The sequence below is a fragment of the Aplysia californica genome, unplaced genomic scaffold (genome assembly GCF_000002075.1).
Source record: "Aplysia californica isolate F4 #8 unplaced genomic scaffold, AplCal3.0 scaffold00089, whole genome shotgun sequence".
Taxonomy (NCBI): Eukaryota; Metazoa; Mollusca; class Gastropoda; order Aplysiida; family Aplysiidae; genus Aplysia; species Aplysia californica.
In genome coordinates, this window is record NW_004797359.1 from 1,328,397 (window position 1) to 1,347,235 (window position 18,839).

At 40.1% G+C, this 18,839-nt stretch overlaps 2 protein-coding genes across 2 annotated transcripts in view; one reads left to right on the forward strand and one right to left on the reverse strand.

Annotated features, from left to right (window-relative positions):
• Positions 1 to 10,344: 10,344 nt before the first annotated feature.
• Positions 10,345 to 18,122, reverse strand: LOC101847323 (39S ribosomal protein L47, mitochondrial). Its single transcript, XM_005094805.3, has 5 exons — positions 18,003 to 18,122; positions 15,025 to 15,161; positions 14,190 to 14,250; positions 13,110 to 13,206; positions 10,345 to 10,766 (listed from the first exon to the last, which is right to left on the reverse strand). The coding sequence occupies exons 1-5, from the start codon at positions 18,113 to 18,115 to the stop codon at positions 10,398 to 10,400; spliced, it is 777 nt and encodes a 258-aa protein (XP_005094862.2). The 5' UTR covers positions 18,116 to 18,122; the 3' UTR covers positions 10,345 to 10,397.
• Positions 18,123 to 18,414: 292 nt separating this feature from the next.
• The window catches only part of LOC101851398, a 5,252-nt gene continuing 4,827 nt past the window's right edge, over positions 18,415 to 18,839 (forward strand). The window contains exon 1 of the mRNA XM_005094822.3: positions 18,415 to 18,547. The gene's annotated coding sequence lies outside the window, so the exon portion shown is untranslated. The remainder of the gene's footprint in view (positions 18,548 to 18,839) is intronic.

Consider the following 18,839-nt stretch of genomic DNA (forward strand, 5'->3'; position numbering starts at 1 on the left):
AAGAAGAAGAAGAAGAAGAAGAAGAAGAAGAAGAAGAAGAAGAAGAAGAAGAAAAATAAGGTTTCGTGTAAGATATCAAAAGTTCCCGAAGTCTGGTGCTATATTTGAGCAACTTGTCACTCCGTGTTGACATAGCCGGGCCGGGCGCGGGCGCGGGCAATGATAGACGCGGGTCTCCGGCACGTAAACGCGGGCAGCCGACCCGCACAGGCGCGCGCGGACAAAAGAAACGTGATATGAAAAATGTTACCTTTTCTTATCGCGCCCCCCGAGAACAAATTGACTCACAGCTCTATTCAAACTTGAATTCTTGACTTACAGATTCATAATTAGGTGTCACCGTTTTCCTTGAGACATTGTTAACTTGATGAGATCGTGCATTCTGGTTTTTCGACAATGCCCGATCTAAGACACGGCTGTTTTGGCGCACCTTAAAAAATGATGCATAACTTTGTTACTCAAACAAATTGCTCAATTTTGCGTTCTTAATCTGAAAAAAAAATAATGTTAAAACATGCATGCTGCTCTTCTTTTTCCAGGTGTCAGGAGACGCGCAGACATTGCCGACCATGGTACCTCACTCCTTTCTGTTGTCTGTCTTCCTGATCAGTTCTGTTTTTTTCATTGTGTTAGATCTATTTGTTGCAAAGTTTCTTTTCAGGCCACCTGCGTATGTTATCCCCTGTCTTCCCCTATTCTTCTTTCCATCTATTTTCTCACTCAGTGACAGTTCTTAAGTCCATTTGATATATTTATGTGGTCAAAGAATCTCAATTATTGTCTCTTTCTAGGGGTTCTGAAAAATATCGTCCACAGCCCGCTATAAATTTGCCAATTCGTGTTTCTGAATTGTGGTTAGTGGTTCCAAATGTGCCACAACATTGTCTTAGGTCTGCTGCTGATCGGACTAATAATATCAAAATGTGTCCCCTACGTCCTTAGCCTTAACTCACTGATGAACCACTATTTCGGAGCACTTAAAAAGAATGTGAATTAATGAATATGCATCATTATTCGTAAAGACTGCCAGTTGTGTTCCTTTATCTGAAACTTTTAAAGGCTGTCAACAATATATGTACACACTATATATGATACAACTGTCTTTCAGCCACACCCCTGATTTTCTGGTAGGAAAGATCTTCACCTAACCTTCTCGGACAAAGGCCAAAAATGTCGGAGGTAGCGTGTGCAAGTTGTGCACGTTAAACTTAAAGATCCCTTTTCGGTCTAAAATCGATAAGAGTAGGTTTAGGCTGTCATCCGGGAAAAATTCAAAATTTCCTACCAACTGAGAATTAAGTTTAAAGTGTTCCGCGCGCTCTTGTTCTTGTTCTTGTTCTTGTTCTTGTTCTTCTTCTTCTTTTTCTTCTTCTTCTTCTTCTTCTTCTTCTTCTTCTTCTTCTTCTTCTTCTTCTTCTCAATACTCACATCCTTGTTGAAGTCTCTAGTGACGATGTCTTTCAGCTCCAGAAGGCAGGCATTGATTCTGGCTCGTCGTCGCCTCTCGATGAGAGGTTTGTTTTTCTGAGGAAGTAAACAGGAACGTCACTATAGTTCGTTTGAGGGAAATGGTATACATTTAACGCCATTGGAACACTGGTAGACAATTAGTTATTTAAAAACAAGGCCCAGAAAGATACATATTTCGTAGGCACCGTAGTGAAAACAGCGCTCGTCAAAACAATGAAATAACAAGAAAACGGTTTTTTTCTGGGCGTTAGGTAGGTTTTTTTTCCCAGTATTTAAATTTTTGGCTCAACACCGTCTATGTCCCTTTAAAAACGCATTTTTGAGTAGATGTTACCGAAAAACGTTCATTAATGGAACGAGAAATATGTAAATTTCCAGTTTCCAAAGACTCAAATTTTAGAAGTCACCAAAAGTCGGCGGCCATTTTCTCGCTAGTTATACCTCTCAAACCAGGCAACTCGCACCACTTTTTATCAGTTCCAGATAGAGGGGTATTTTTTTCGCCAAATGCAGGACAAATGAACAAGCTTTCATGTGATATTAATAACTCATAAAGCCCGAAAATTGACGAGCGCCTGATTTCACCGAGTCGTGACACATTTGTATATGATAAAAAGTTCACTTTTGGCAATACGAACACTATAAAGTTTGCCAGAGTAACATAGAAACCTACAAAGAAAAGAAGGAGAAGAGATAAGGATGATAGATTTTTTATTTAAAAAAAAGAAGGAGCAAACCATACTAAGCACCGGCCAACCATCCACTCACCTTTTTGTTGGCAGCTTTGACCTTGGCACACTGACCGGTTAATGACGCAGAAGAAGACGAGATAACTCTGTCTGCGTCTTGCGGAAGTACATCCATGGCGGTCTCGTTGTCTCGTCCTGTCCCAGACACTTGCTGCTCCATATCCGTGCTATGTCTGTGCAACTGAAACGGAGAGGTTATTTTCAAAACAAAACAAAACAAAACAAAGCAAAACAAAACAAAAAAGAATAAATCAAAATGTTTTGAGCTTGTAAGAATGTCCCTGGGGTTTTATGCACCCGCATAATTTAGCAAAATTTGATCATTTTTTGAATAATTTATTATTATTTTTCTTTATCATTTTTTGTTTAGATTAACAGAATCGAATAATTTCATATTTTTGGGCTCAATTTGCATAATTTCAGCATTTTTTGGGTGCATAAAACAGTGGGAACAGGTAATATTTTATTCAAGCTTTGGCCAACAGTATAATATTTCTTCTTCAGGTGTCAGGTTTGGGGCAGACATTGACGATCGTGGTACCTCACTCCTTCCTGCTGTCTGTCTTCCTGATCACCTCAGTTTTTTTTAAAAATCTCATAGTGTGATTTGTTGCAAAGTTCTTCAGGCCATCCGTGTATGTTGTTCTCTGTCTTCCGCTGCTCTTATTTTCCTCTGTCTTTCCACATAACAGCAGTTTCTCTAGTCTTTAAAAAACCTATTTATATATATATAGCCAAAGAATCTCAGTTGTCTTGTTCTGATGGTTCAGAAATTATAGATCTTTCACAACCCGCCATTTTGGAGCACTTACCTCTATTTGTTCTCCTCTCTGTCCGTGAGATTCTGAGTATTCTCGTTTATGCCACATTTAATAATAAAGATAAATTATGGCATTTATGAAACGCTCAACCCCGATTATTACAATACACAGGCTCTGAACGCCTTACAATAACATTTTGGTGGCTTCCAACACAATGCATTATACATGTCTACATATGTAGCTCATTTGGGCAGTGACGGTCTGGAGCACACCGGTTTGAACTCATTAACTCTTTTTATAACGTTTGAAATATGAAGGGTTATTCTCTTTTGTACGAAGTCAACATTTTTCATCCGAGTGTTCAGTATCGTACATGTATCACAAACGTCCATAACTCGGCTCACTTAACCTATTTAAGCATATAAATAGACACCAAACTGATTAAAAATGAATGATCCAAGCAATACGCGTTACAAATTAATTTTGAACAAAGTGATTATCTTCAGATTAACACACAAGACTCAATTAACATGTAAAGATGATTAAAACTAGTGTTGGAAAAACAGACAAAACAGTGGAACACATCCGTCACCAATTAAAGACATTTAAGGCCCTGAGACAGGAAACGTGGCAAACCCCATTGGGAGCAACAAAACAAGTTTAACAGTAAGGGCCAACAGAAGAACCGAACAGAACAGCCTGTATAATATGATACATACCGAAATCTAAGTGAGAAGAAGAAGAAGAAGAAGAAGAAGAAGAAGAAGAAGAAGAAGAAGAAGAAGAAAAAGAAGAAAAAGAAGAAGAAGAAGAAGAAGAAGAAGAAGAAGAAGAAGAACAAGAACAAGAAGAACAAGAAGAACAAAAACAAGAACAAGAAGAAGAAGAGGATATTTTTTACGCCTCAAGGACCCAATAGATCATTTAGGAGGCGAGCTTCCGACCCTGACTGTTAGGGACAACTCCAGCTCAAAGTGATACATCATCTCAGCCGAAAGACCGAGACACTTAACAAAAATTCTCCCCGCTTGGGAATCGAGCTCGGGTTTCTGCGTTAGCGCAGTGCCTAACCGTTACGCCACAGATGCAACAAGAAGAAGACGACGAAGAAGAAGAAGAAGAAGAAGAAGAAGAAGAAGAAGAAGAAGAAGAAGAAGAACAACAACAACAACAACAACAACAATAACAACAACAATAACAACAACAACAACAACCCCCCCCCTCTCGAGTCTCACCTGGCACCAACTTACGTCAGACGAACACTCCGGGCTCTCTCACGGCCTTTTACATCTAGCGCGAGCGTCAAGTGGAAACAGATCTCGCTCTCTCTGTCTCTCAAGTCTCTGTCTCTGTCTCACTCTCTCTGTCTCCCTCTCCCTTTCCCAGCAGACAAGCATGGGCTGCCACAACCCCACACTAATGTCCCGTCTGCTCGCGTGTGACCATGGATGTCACACGTCACCACTACGTCACACGAGGCTGGCAGACGACCCGGGTGGACCACGAGCAGACCCGTGCGAGGCACGAGATAGGCCTGGCTGAGGACTGCCGCGTCAGCGCGACACCCAGAACTTTCCCAGTGTCAGAGGGAGGGAGAGGAGGGAGGAATGAAAGGAGGGGTTGCGGGGGGGGGTGTCTGTTCATTCTTTTTCTTTTCTTTATTGGCTTTTTAGAAATGTATCCCTTCCGCATTAGCATGATTGTGCTCCCTGTCTGTCTTTCTTTTTTTTTTATCTCTGTCTCTCTCTGCTACTTCCTCTCCCCTCCCCCTGTCTGTCTGTCTGTCTTTCTGTCTGTCGGTCAGTCTGTCTGTCTGTCTGTCTTTCCTATTCTTTCCACTCTCGCTTTTTGATTTCCGATCATTGGACATTGGTTTTTCAGACAAGCACTTTTATGAAGAGATGGAGCTGACAATCAAGCCCAGAACCAGAAAAGTCGTAAATTCTCTCAGCCCTGAAAACTCCACAAAACGACCCGAGGTAAAAAAAAAAAAAAGCCAAAACGGGGATTCAGACCACACCTAGCCGTCTGATCCATATACCATGTAATTCAGCATGATACCAACAGAGTCAATGGAGTGCCCCAACTGAATACCCCCCCCCCCCACCAATAAAAAAACCCCCATCAAGAACAACAAAAAACAATAACCAACAACAACAAACAAAACACACACCTGTCTCCGTCGTTTTATGCGAGAAAAATTCTGAAATTATGCAAATTGAGCCCCAAAAATGGGAAATTATGCGATTCTCTTAATTTTAACAAAGAATGATAAAGGAAAATAATCTGAAATTACGCAAAAAATGATAAAATTTTGCTAAATTATGAGGGGTGCATAAAACCACTGGGAAAGTGAAGTGGAGACCCCGGATGTGTAAACTTAGCTCAAGTAAGTTCCGAAAGAAGGGCTCACGTTTACTTTTACGAACAATGTTTCTTGGCTTGGAAAGCACATCAAACAATATATTATGTTACCGTATCACGTATGCATTTTAAAACAAACTTTCGTACTTGCTACTCTCTATGTTTCCTTTTTCTACTATTTTTTCCCCATTATTTTGTAAAATTCTTATTAATTTCTTAATGTTTTCTGTAGGTGCACACAAACCTATTTAGACAAAAATGATCGGACGCATTTCCTAACATTAAGTAACATATTTGTACTGTATTCGGCAGGCCATGCGTATTTTTTCTGTCTAGTTCAGAAACAGTAACTGAACCTACCGATCCTCGAAGATCAGAAAGTTTTTTTAAAAAAGGTGAAGTAATTATTTAATTGTGCATTTTTGGCCTATATCTCTTGATACCGTATTAATTATTATGTCCCCTCCTCTGAAATGTCCAAGTTCCATGTTGCCAGAAATCGTCGTAGATAGAGAGAAAAGAACAGCCCCCTTCCCTGCGATAAACACACACACACACACACACACACACACACACACACACACACACACACACACACACACACACACACACACACACACACTTTTCAAAGCAAATTCACACCATACTCTCTGCTGTCCCGACTGATGAAGAAATGGCAGCGGTGTAACTTACTGTAACATACAGATACAAACTCTTTGCACCCCTTTCTCACCCTCCACCCTCACTTCCAAAAAAAAAAGAAAAAAATAACAGAACAGGAAAAGAAAACGTAATGAATGAGCAGACAGACATCGTCTACCGACTTTAAACAGCAAATAAAACATGCAAATTAGGGCTCAGTTTTCCAGCAGCTTCTCCGCGGATTCCTCGTGTCAAGGCCACTTGTGAGCACGGTGTCAAAGTGTCGCTGTCACCTCCCTGTGGGCCACAAGGGGGCGCGAGGTATAAGCTTTCCGCCATGCTCCCTTCGCCTGTCACTTACCCTGGCCCCAGCGTCCGGTATTTGATGCTTGTGCCCAAATCCAGGTGTGCTAGATATACCTTCACCTCTTTGAGCCCAGCTCCCAGGAAAAAAAGAAACCCAACCACATCCACCCCCCAAAAAAAAAACTCAACAAAAAGAATGTAGCCCCCTCCCCCCCCCCCCCCCCCATTCTCCGCTTCTTCTTCTTCCGGTGTCAAGTGGAGCAGACATTGACGACCTTGGTACCCCCACTCCTTCCTGTTGTCTGTCTTCTTTATCAGCTCGTTTTCTTCTTCTCATTGTGTTATTATTTTTGCAAAGTTGTTCAGGCCATCTGTATACAAAATTGTACAACTATGTTGTTCGGCTTTCCTCTGCTCTTCTTTCCCTCTATGTATACACACAGGAGTTTCTCTAGTCCGTTTGATCTGTTTAGGTAGCCAGAGAATCTCAAGTCCCTTTCTGGCGGTTCTATAATAGATCTTTCTTTCATAACCTGTCTTTTTCATTTTGAGCACTTCTCTATTTCTTTTCTCATGTCCATGAGATTCTGAGTATAATTGTCCTTAAATTTTGAAGTTATTGGCGTCCAAAAGAAACTTGCAATTATAATCACAAAATCATCGTGTTAAAGTGCATTACCCAATCATGCTGCATACCAATAAATTAAAGCTTAATACATTCTGCATCATCTGACACATTAATAATAATATATCCTATATTCAAGGCACTCCCAAGATATGGTCACTCAAAACTGACCTAAAAAAATAAAAAAACAGGCATGGCAAAATTTTTGTAAAAGCGTGTATAGAGGTGCCTCAATATCGATAGAATGGACATACATTACATATGCAATGAATGGAGAATTTTGTCTCTACAATACACACTATTTTATTACGATATTTTGTCACTATAGTTTCAAACATAACGGAAAACATGGCAGTCACAAATACCACGCAAAGCTTTGACCTAGTGTTAAATGTGTCCATCGTCATTTTCCTTAGAAGCCATTAATTTTGTGTCGTCCACGAACCCTTTGGGCATCGACTCTATTAAATTTTGGACACAATTATTTGTCTTTTCATTCCAATTGTCCCAGAAAGTTGCAAAGTGTCTGAATTGGGAGGAAAGTCGCTCTTCTTCAACTTCTGTCTCACGGGACTTCACGTACGGTACCTGTGGATTCATATCGGGGCTATCTACTGATGACCACTCCAACGTTGATTTGATATGGTTTTCCAGGAATTGACTAGTGGCATTCGCCCAGTGAGAAAGTGCTGTGTTGTGCTGACACGAAACCAATAGCTCCTAATCAAAACAAAATTAAAACTAATGAACACATGTGACTGTTAAGTCTAGGTTTTGCGTGGTATTTACTACTGCTCTGTTTTCCAATCTGTTTCAAAATATCATCAGAAGATCATTTGATATTCAGTACAAGTCCATTCAACTGTAGATGCACCCCAATATACGCGCGAACACACTTTTGCGTTTCTCTGATTTTGCACTATTTTGCCAAGCCAGATTTTTTAAAGGTCAGTTTTGAGTGACCATGTCTCGGGAGTCTCTTATCATAGATGAAATATTAATGAGTCAAATGATGCAGAATTTATTCCGCTTTAGATTGGTATGGTGCATGCGCGGGTAGTTCAAGACTGAACACTATGATTGGGTGATTACATTTTCAAGTTTCTGTTGGACGCCATACATATACAGTGTTCCACATTTTGGTGGCTTCCATTCTTCTATCTGTGTCCTTGTTTTGAGCCAAACTCTCGTTTCCATACAAAAGGATTGTTCAAATGAAAGTTTTCACACTTTTTGGGTTCTTCTCTTTGTGTTCAGTGCTATGTTTCTGTGTGAGAGGACAGGCTTCATCTAATTGAAACACTGGTGGTGGGCAAAATCCGGATAACCGGATAATTCTCAATGAAACATTATCCAAATTCAAACTCAAAAACTCTCTTTCCTAATCCGTTTGCTGAAGTGGGTGCACCCATTTGTTGAAGCGGTTCTAATCCGTTTGTTGAAGAGGTTCTAACCCATTTGTTGAAGCGGTTCATAACGACTTGCCGAAGAGGTGCACTATAATACTGTCCGAATTTTGCTAAAGCGACTCATTGCCCAGCCCTATGAAACACCCCTCACATTCACTTAGTCTAGGTCATAGGAAGCAAGTTTCAACCCTGCCTGTCAGACTGTCAGGGTCAACCCAGGCTGAGGGGGATCCAACATCCCAGAAAAGAAAGAATGAAATGCTCCATAAAAATTCTCGACACACAGGAATTTAATTCGAGTCTTCTGCAAGCAAGAGCAAAACACCTAAGCAAGTAACGCTACTTCACAGATGCTGGTTGTGCTACTTTAACTGTTTTAATTTTTTTTTTTGTAGTAGAGGGGTTTATTTTACGGCGCTCGTAACTGCATAAGGCCATATGAGCGCCACGGGGTGGGTGTCAACGGGGAAGTCTTTACCAGGGAATCAGACTTAGACAGCTCACCTCTCTAGCTTCAACAGCACAAGGTCTGCTTCGACTATCAAGGCACCCCGGAAATAGCAGGTCACAAGAGAGGGACAAACGTACAAAAGAAGTAGAGGAAAATGACAATAGTAAGGATCAGGAAAGAAAAAGCAGCAGTTCCCTGTTGTAGATCAGGCACAGTTATGAGCGTGACCTGAGTAAGCCCATTTACAATTCTACTATGCTTGAACGAGAAATGTCCCCTCTTTGGGAATGGCCTAAAGACACTTCAGTCAGTGGTACTGCCCCGGGGGGGTTAACTTTTTAAAATCCAGCACCCTGACCCTTAGAGAAAATGTGCCTATCTGAGCTTCCTGGGTTGACTTCTACATTCAAACTATCACGCAATGAAAGACATTTGTAAAATTAATTGTAGATACATATATATTATGTTTCACAACCCTGTCAAGAAAATTTTGATCAATCAGAGTGCGAGCTTCAACCCTGCCTGTCAGGGCCAATCCAGGCTGAGAGGTATACAAAGAAAAAGAGCAGAAAGACAAAGACAGAGTTACGCGAATTTAAAAGAACACCAAAAAAACCCTCCCCACATTGGAATTGAACTCCCGTCTTCTGTGTGCCACAACGAAATGACCAACTGCTATACCACAGATGTTACTTTTCAATCAAACTAGATTTGGCATAAACTGAGATGCTCAGAGTCATCACGTTCATTTCCTGGTCCCTGCATGCTGAAATGGCTTTAGTTATGAACACAGTAAGTAGAGCGAGACTTTTGCCTTAGTTTTAGTTTTAGTAAGAGTTTTACAGCACTTTCAACTGCATAAGGTCATATGAGCGCCAGAAGATTAGAGGTGTTACAGGAGAGTAACAAACATAAAAAAGAAGAAGGGGAGATAAGGACGATAGATGTTTGATAGGAAAGAAGGAGCAAACCACACCAGAGCACCTGCCAACCACCCACAGACTTTTGCCAGCCTAATCTGGTCAGCTAAGACAAAGTGCAGTCAAACCGGCCTCTAATAAATACCACCTGTCCAAGACAACCACTTCCCACTTCCTCCTTTGTATTTTTTTCTGTATTAATAGTATGATACTGACACTGTACAAGATGTCCATCTGTCTCAGACAACGACTTTTCCCCTCAACAATGGATGCGCGTCTTGGACCATTTGCAACGTGTGCTGACAAAATGAGTTACTTCTCGGATTCAAGCCTTAAGGAAATAGATACACCAGGCTTATAGGTTTGAAGTTTTTACAACTTATAGTATGAAATAATAAAAGACAGGTTATAGTTGAAAAATATGGCATCGATAGTCGAGAGAAAATCTACAAATTTGACCTTAATGTTGTTTTTTGACCAACATCTCCATTTGTGGATTGCGAGAAGTAACTCATTTTGTCAGCACGCCTCATATTTCGAGAGCAGCCTCAGGAAATTTCCCTTGAGTAGACTGTACGATTCTGAACCATTAAAATACTAACAAATAAAAGAAAAAACTTTTGAAAGAAACCAAACAACAACAAAACTTGTATATCTACATTTCACTTTTATTCGAAACAACAATAACACAGACAATGACTTATATTTTCGGCTCTTCCGGTTTCTCCACATACATTTTATCCTCGAGGTGAGGAAACTTCTTCACCAAGTCTTTGTTTTTCTCCAACCGTCGGTTATACCAGTACCATTTGTGCCGCGCGATCTTCTCTCGATACAGCGCCAGGTATTTGAGGTTTTCTTTGTGGAAAGCTTTGGGGTACATGAGGCGGTGGACTTTGTTCATGTGAGGGGGCACAGCCTGCTCCTGGAAACGTTTGTACACCACGCGACCTAAAACGTCTCTCACATAGCCACCCTCCGGTTGTTTGGGTTTTCCAGTTTCCAGCAACGAGACGGCATCATCCCTTTCTTTGACCACTTCAAGAATGTTCTCCATACTTTCCTCAACCTTTGAAAACAAAAAAGAAAGTCTATAATGAGTATAATTACAAACGGACTTCCTCTAACTCTGAAAAATAAAAGAAAGTCTTCACTTACAATGGGAAAAAAACCACAAGGGTGGGGTTATTCGACACAATGACAATACAACTTTATAATATTGGTTCTCTGCAGCCTGTGGAGAGAAATGCAACAACTACGACGCAGAAATGATAGCAATTGAAACAGCACTATACCATCTCCGCACAGTTTTTGACACTCATCCAAACAAAACCCAGAGTATAGTGATCTTCACTGACTCACTATCAGTCTTGCAAGCAATAGAAAATGATCACCATCTAAACGAAGACTTGACACATATACTGTTTGGCTCCCATCATCTGATAACATTCTGTGGCGTGAACCTGGTGATGCAGTGGATTCCCGGACACTCAAACATACCTGGAAATGACAGAGCAGACACACTCGCCAAAAGGGGATCTAGACAGGAACAACCCAACATTCCAACTTCATACCACACTGCAAAACAAATCATTAAAAGCAACAGCAAACAAGATTGGATGAACAGATGGGCCTTGGGAAAGACAGGCAGAGCAGTTTTCAAACATATGACTACAACAAAACGAAATGACAATATCAACCACCTTCAGAGAAAGAAACAGACCACGATCTTCCGCCTACGAACAGAACATATACAGCTCAACTTTCACTTGAACAAAATAAAACCAGAACTTCCCCCAATGTGTCCTTTGTGTGACTATGCATATGAGACAGTGGAACATCACCTTTTCCACTGTACAGCCCTAAATGACATCAGAGCTACCCTTCTCCCTCCGAGACCTAACTTCGACAACACACTCTACGGAACATTACAGCAACTGCAGCAAACCTGCACTTATCACTACATGGCATTGGACAGAAGGGCGAGAGCCCAGATGTTGCTGGATCGATAACAACAACAACAACAACAACAATATTGGTTATTTTGAGCACACGAAAATCAAGACAGACAAACAGAAACAACATACAAAAGTACAAGAAGTAGAACATACCAGTGGCTCCTCAAACCAGCCACACAATGCATTATTATTCAAACAATGCATTTGACCAAACTTCATGAAATACGCACAAATTAGTGTAGCCGTTATGCACTCTGTCATAGCATGCAGAGGACCTTGGTTCGATTCCCATGTGGGAAGAATTTTTATATACCAGGTAGAGTATCTTGGTCTTTCTGCTGGAATGTTGTATCCCTCTCAACCAGACTTGGTAATGACAGACAGGGTCAAAGCTTAACTCCTAAATGATCTAAATTGACATGCCTCTTAAAATGATTATTTTTTTTACAGTGTTGAAAGGGGTGTAGAGCCCATGAAAACACAGTTATAAATTACAGTGATCTGGAACTCTGCAAGGAAAAAAAATCACAGGTCAATAAGAAGAAATGAAGGACAAAGGTCTAAACGTCACAGTAGCATCTCAGTCTTGGCTGCTGTATGAACTTAGTTTCCAGTCGCTCTACATTATAACTGTGACCTTCAGCCTGTCCTGGGCTTTCCTTTAACCCACAGTTTCAACACATTGTGGCATCAACAAATGTGTCACGACGTGGTGGAATAAGGCATTTGCCAAGTTTTGGGCATATGGAGTTTTTGGTATCATCTTAAAGGTTGTTCATTTGCCTTGCTTTTGATCAAAAAATTATCCATTTTTCTTGAATAGAAGTCGAGATATTTGCGATTGGAGGAGGAAGTAAAATTAGTGAGAAAATGGCAGCCACAGTTTGGTGAAATTCATAGCTTAAAGAGTCCTTGGAAACTGCAAATTAAAATTTGTTGTGCCTTTAATCAACGTTTTTCTACAAAATCCAAACACAAGAGTGTTTTTGAAAGGACACACAAGATGTTGCGCCAAAAAACAAAAATTCAAAAAAAAAATTCCAAACTGACCGAAAAATGCAGATTTCTCGGATTGCATTATTTTGACGAGTGCCTCATTTCACCACGACGTTTCACAAATCCTTTCTTGTTCTCTTGCAAGCATACATATTACACCATGAATTTATTCATTTTTTGCATCATTATCAAGTGTATAGGTGCTGAATTGATTACATCAACAACAACAACAACCAGGAGTACTGAGTAAAAGTAAAGAACTTTGTTGGAAATTTAGAGTCATACACACAGTAAGACAACCTTAATATTTTGTTTTAAAAAAGTGAAAGAGAAGTCATTTACAGATACCTCAAAACAAAACAAAAATAAGATTGGAATGGCAAACCAAGCACTACTAGACTGGTCAGAAAGAGCATTGGTTAAGCTATATTCACTCTAAAGAAATGAGAGAACCTTACTTTGTCGATTCTCTCAGGGTTGGGGAAAAGCTCTGAATTCCTGTTGTACTCTGCTTCCATTGTCATCAGCATATTCCGCTCTTTCAACAGCACATACCTGTCGACAAAATAGACATTGTTCTCATATATATAATAATATATACATGACATACAAAATGAAAGATAAAGTAATCAGCAACAATTGCAATAATCATTAACCACTAAGAACAAAATAAAAGCAAAGAAGCAGACGGCAACTGTTCTACTACACATACAGTGGTTACACATGTATGAAGAGAGAGTGTGAGAAAGAAAAGCTTAAAGGAAGGAGCAGAGCGCTCAAGCACCGTACAGGAAAGAACAAATAATACAACTGCTAGCCTGCTCAACTGACGTAAGACACTCCCATTTGTTTTCACTCACTCATTTGGTACAGGAATTTCCATCTGAGTACACTTTGCCATTAATCAATAAGAAAGATTATCTGTGTAAACTTTTAAATCATTAATCATACAGCTCATCGTTATAATTTAGACAAGTATCTGGTAACTAATCATTTGCATGGGCTTTCATTTTTCCTCTTTTGACAAAATATCACACAATAAAACAGGGAAAACAGCGCATCAAACTCTTAACAAAGAGCACAAAGTCTAAAGGAAATCTTTTCCAGAAAAAGAGGGTTGAATTATCTCCCAAACAGAATATCAAATATTTCTGACCTACCATGCCATAATAACCAGCCCAAATACCACATTTTACATATAAAATGAGCACATAGAAAGAGGACCTGTGTAACATTTCCAGCAATTACAATTTTTTTTAAAAAGATGTAAAATACAGTCATACACCTCCAACAGCAACCACTATTCTAAGAAAAACACCTCTACAAAAGACCACTTCTTAGTTCCCCCCTTCCTTCCGGCTTTTTTCTATTGTAAGATGACACTGTCGAAAACATCCAACTGTCTAAGACAACTACTTTTCTCATCGATGACGGGTGGCCATCTTGGACAATTTCCAGTTTTTAAAATTTGGTTTATGGTAAATTAATGTCTGGACTTTTACTTAGCGTAAATATCATATTTCTGAAGAAATTCTCACCAGAGTTTGTGAAGGTCTTCGCTACTTTTTATCCTTAGCTCATCCAGTCTCCACGGTCGACCTGTGAGAAATTGAAAAAAGTGCTGAACTTTGAACATAGTCATAATATGAGGGAAAGAAATTTCAACTCCAGTATGGTAATGACAAACACAAAAGCAAAATCTCAATTGGGACAAAAATGGCTCCTGATAAACAAATTATGACAAAGAAAGGAAAATTCATTTTGCGCAAAATAAAAAAATACATTGTTGATCTCCACATATGGTCCAAGTTTCCTTTCTCTAACAAATCCTAAATGACAAAAACCCTACCCTGAAATGACGGTCCATCCCACCCTACTAGGTGCAGGGATATTATTATATGAGCGTGTGTCTTGGATGAAAGTGTTGATATGAGTAAAAAAAAAACTCTGAGAGGTCACACAAAATGACTAGATATCTCTGATAGATCTTTGTAAATTTATACAAACCACATGATAATGCACTGTTGTGAAAACTTAACTGTAGCAGAGTTTGTGTTTGCTGCTGGAGGAAAAGTGCTCAAAAGAAACATCAAGTGTTGCTTGCAGAGCAAGTTATTCTGTTGTGTCCAAGGATTATCACAGTAAGATTCAACCTATACAAGGTCTATTACAGATTGACTCTTTCAGTACCAAACACAGACGCACTGTTTGATTATGGGATGATATAATCATGGTACACAGGAGCGAAGGGTGAAAGAAATAAACAGGTATCCTTTATCCGTTTGTTGCGTTGAGATTTTGTTGATAAAATGTTGGTGAGAGTGGTAATGTAACATTTTTTCTGTCACTTGTGTACCTGTTGTTGACACTCACCAGAGGGAACAGACTTTTCTCCCCATACATCCTTCCGATCAAAAAATTCCATTAAATCATGGTGTGTAGTTGAAGTGTGAAAACTGATGGCTGGCGAGACACGTGAAATGCGCTGAACAAGTGATGAGGTTGGAAGTCTGTGAAAAGAATGCAACAGAAAACATACGAAACGATACACCTCACGGCATTAGTCATTCAAGAACATTCTTAGCAATAATGACATAACGGGTGAAAGAGTTTACCAAAATCCTGTAAACTGAAAACCAGACAGCTGGTGTAACAACATCTCAACTCACTGGAGTATCATTCATTGTTCATTACCCCTCCCGGGGTGGTGCTACTGACAGAAAGTGTCTTTAACCATTCCCAAAGGGGGGACATTAACTAACCTGTTCTTATGCACAGTAGAATAATAAATGGGCTGATTCATCGATGCCATGCTCATAACTGTGCCTAAACTGCAACAAGAAACTACTGCTTCTTGTTTCCTAATCCTTACTATCTTCATTTTCCACTACTATTTTTGTATGCTTGGCACACTATCAAGTCCATGGCATTGGCTAGTCCAAGTTCAAACATCTAGATCTAAATCTACATGCATCTCTACTCATCTCTATACTACTAAAGTCAACAATGATGAGAAGAGTTCCGTAGAGGGCTGGCACTAACCGTGACAAGGGGCTGGATAGTACTTTACCGGACCGCCCGTCTGGGCCCGTGATTACTACGGGCGCCTAGCCTAACTATGCACCATAGTTCTCTATGTGCGGACAAGAGGTTAACCTAGTTGAATACTACTAGTTCCACAGGCGACTCGTGCGCATCTCTCACCCTCCATTGTACTTGGCCGGACCAGGAAGGGGGGGGGGGATAGGCCTAGCAGAGTCGGGAGCAAAGAAGAATAGTGGACCACATGATTCGATTGACCAATTAGCGTAAGGTATCACGGGCACTTCACTGTCTGTGGCACGGTCGTGATGACTGAAAAACCTGGTAAGAGACGTCGGCACTCCTGTACAATTGCGTAGCAATGCCAATGAAAATTTAAATTTTCACTTTTGCCCCCTTTTTTTTGGTACCTAAGAAAGAATTTTCAATTCTGATAATTATGCTTCTTGAATTTTGAGAAACGGTTCATAAATAAAAAAGTTATGGGGTTGTAAAGGTCGGCAAAATATGGATGACCCACATATAGGAAAATACTCCTAAAAAGTGGACCACGCAGTAGTAGATTCTGTAAGAAAATCGACGATATCTCGGTAACTAATCCGAGTGTTCGAGAGAAACTTGGCTACCCGATGTGTTTTTGAGTGTAGAAATCATTTCTGCAGTCAGATTTACTACCAATTTCGTAGTTTTATTTTGTTATAATTAAAATTGTGGTGTACATATTACGATTTTGCGAAAAAGGGGTGTCGGGATGAGTCCATTTTATTTATAGCATCGTATCACAACATGGGATCTTTAAGAATATATGTCGGCAGCGTGACTAAATAATTGCAAAGCTTTTTATGATGACTTTAGACCATGCCAACCGTAAAAGATAAGTTAATTCAATCTAGCATGCCGTACAATTAAAAATTCTTTTTCCCCGTTGAGACGCGAACACCCCGAGACGAGATAACCTCGCCTCGGAATACCCCCATTGCGATGTTACAGGGGAATAGAGAGAAAAACAACCGGATGCGCGCGCCCGCCATTGCCCTATTTCAAGTGACCAATGAACGGGCCCGGAATAGTCATGCGGGGATTTGTAGGTCACAGACATTTGCCACGGGAGTGAGGGGAAAATGGCCGGTCTCCGTGCGAAGCCGCTTTGGATAGGGGGGTAGTCGTAGATTTACGATCGGGTCTAAACAACTACTTGACACAGAACTCTCAAATTTGAGCACACTATAGAGGATAGATAGATCTATTACCATCTGGGCGTTGAAATTCAAACTCCTTATAGTTTTCGGTGTACACGATACGAAAGTGTTCCCGACACCAAAAGTATAGGTTAATTTATGTGTACGAACTTCAACGTCCACATATCATTAGTTTGCCCTATTTTCTGATTGGTAGCCGAGTTTCATTCGGATTGGTTCGGAAATAGAGCAGACCGAGGTTGACAAAGTTAGTCACCTACGCTTCGGCCGGGTCCGCAAAATCGCCCGTAAACGGGGACCAAATTTTCGCCTCGCGGGAAAGCCCGATTGGCATTGCTAAATTGCGGTCCCATTAGTTCTAGCACTAAATCACACAAGCAAAGACTACTGGATATCGATACTGATTTAAATATTCGGTGTATCAATGTTTTATCAGTAGATACTAGCCTACAAAATGAGCAGTAAAACTTCACTTACAAGTATTTAACAAAGCAAGGGAGGTTTCCTGACCACCTAACAAAACATAGGAGGTTTCAGGGGCATGCCTGAATTTGACCATAACGAGATGTTTTGCAAAATAGGCTTGACTGGCTATCTCTCCATTATAGGCCTATCGGCACGCGCATCCAAAAAGTAATCGTTTAGAACCAGAAGTAATCGTTGGTGGGGTCAAAGCGAGTATCCCTAAACAATTGTACAGGAGTGCTGAGACGTCAGTCGAAGGGTGAGGACGTAGGAAAGTGAGTATGAGAGCCGTGAAAGAGGAAGAATAGCGGACCACTGCACCAGGGGCGCCATGGCATAGTGTGTAAAGTAGTTCTGACCGGTGGTCCGGTAAAGTGCATTCTTACCTGCAAGGTCCACTGAGCAAACTATACAAGAGTTAGGCTTAGGGTTTAGGGTTAGGGTACACCCCGCTCAAAATATCCCCTCGTTTGTGTGTTGCTGGTCGGACGGCCCTCTGCGGAACTCCTTCCACAATAACTTGAATCCCAAACCAAACGATGTCGAGGTGATGATTGTATCCAATTGGCCCTACAAAACCTATGCTACAACTAGATCTACAAATAATTTCCTAAAACCTCAGTCCCTCCCAAATCTAATTCTTACGTGAGACATGCTGTGCGATTGGTGAGAGGTACGATCATGTGAAGATGCCTTTTCGTCAAATGTGATAAAACAGATCTTCCCAAAGTCAAACATTCATGCCGCAAGGCAGCCATTTTGTACAAAAATATGCCAGGTATACCCTACAATTCAATTATTTGTTCACTTTTGACATTTTTTGGGAATGTTTATTTTATTTCTGCTTAAAGAATATTTAATTGATGATATTATAATGTAATGCATACATTATAAAATATCTTTACAATGTGCATAAGCATATTTGTCAACAATTTTTTTTAGGCATAGTCTGCAAAATCAGGAGAAAAAAAAGGAATCAAAGTATACTTACAAAGCGGCATATAAATACTTGTTTATATAGAGTGACGTCCCTTCAAATTGTTTGTTTACATGAACAAGAGGAATCACAACTTTTTCGATGACTAACAACACTCTACTCAAAACTTGATTAAAAGCTTACCTGCCTACCCCAATTTATGTAGACAATATTATTTTCAAGTTTCTATGGATATGAATACCCCAGAGATTGGGTAATTTTTTCTTATCTCATCTTTTAATCAGGCATGCATACATTTTGGATCCTCCCAAGCCCAAAGAATTGTTTTTAGACTTAGAAAATAATTTTATAGTTAAATGTTAGATCTCTCGAGTCTAGATTTAGATCTTAGAATCTATTCTAGATCTAGAGACGAGATCATCTAGATTCTAGATCTAGATCTAGATCTTTTAGCCTAGTTAAGTTAAAATTGTCTGCTATAATAATGACTAACTGAGTCTGATATTCGCCCAGTAGTGGGTGGTTTGGTAGGCGTTTGTTGGGGG

Bases quoted from the DNA above. Each gene is read 5' to 3' on its own strand.
- LOC101847323 (XM_005094805.3), bottom strand. From the start codon at position 18,115: ATGGCTGCCTTGCGGCATGAATGTTTGACTTTGGGAAGATCTGTTTTA. The intron at 14,251-15,024 runs GTGAGTGTCAAC...AATTTCTCACAG, and splicing joins AGAAAAGTCTGTTCCCTCTG to GTCGACCGTGGAGACTGGAT. The intron at 13,207-14,189 runs GTGAGAATTTCT...TTTTGTCGACAG, and splicing joins GAAGACCTTCACAAACTCTG to GTATGTGCTGTTGAAAGAGC.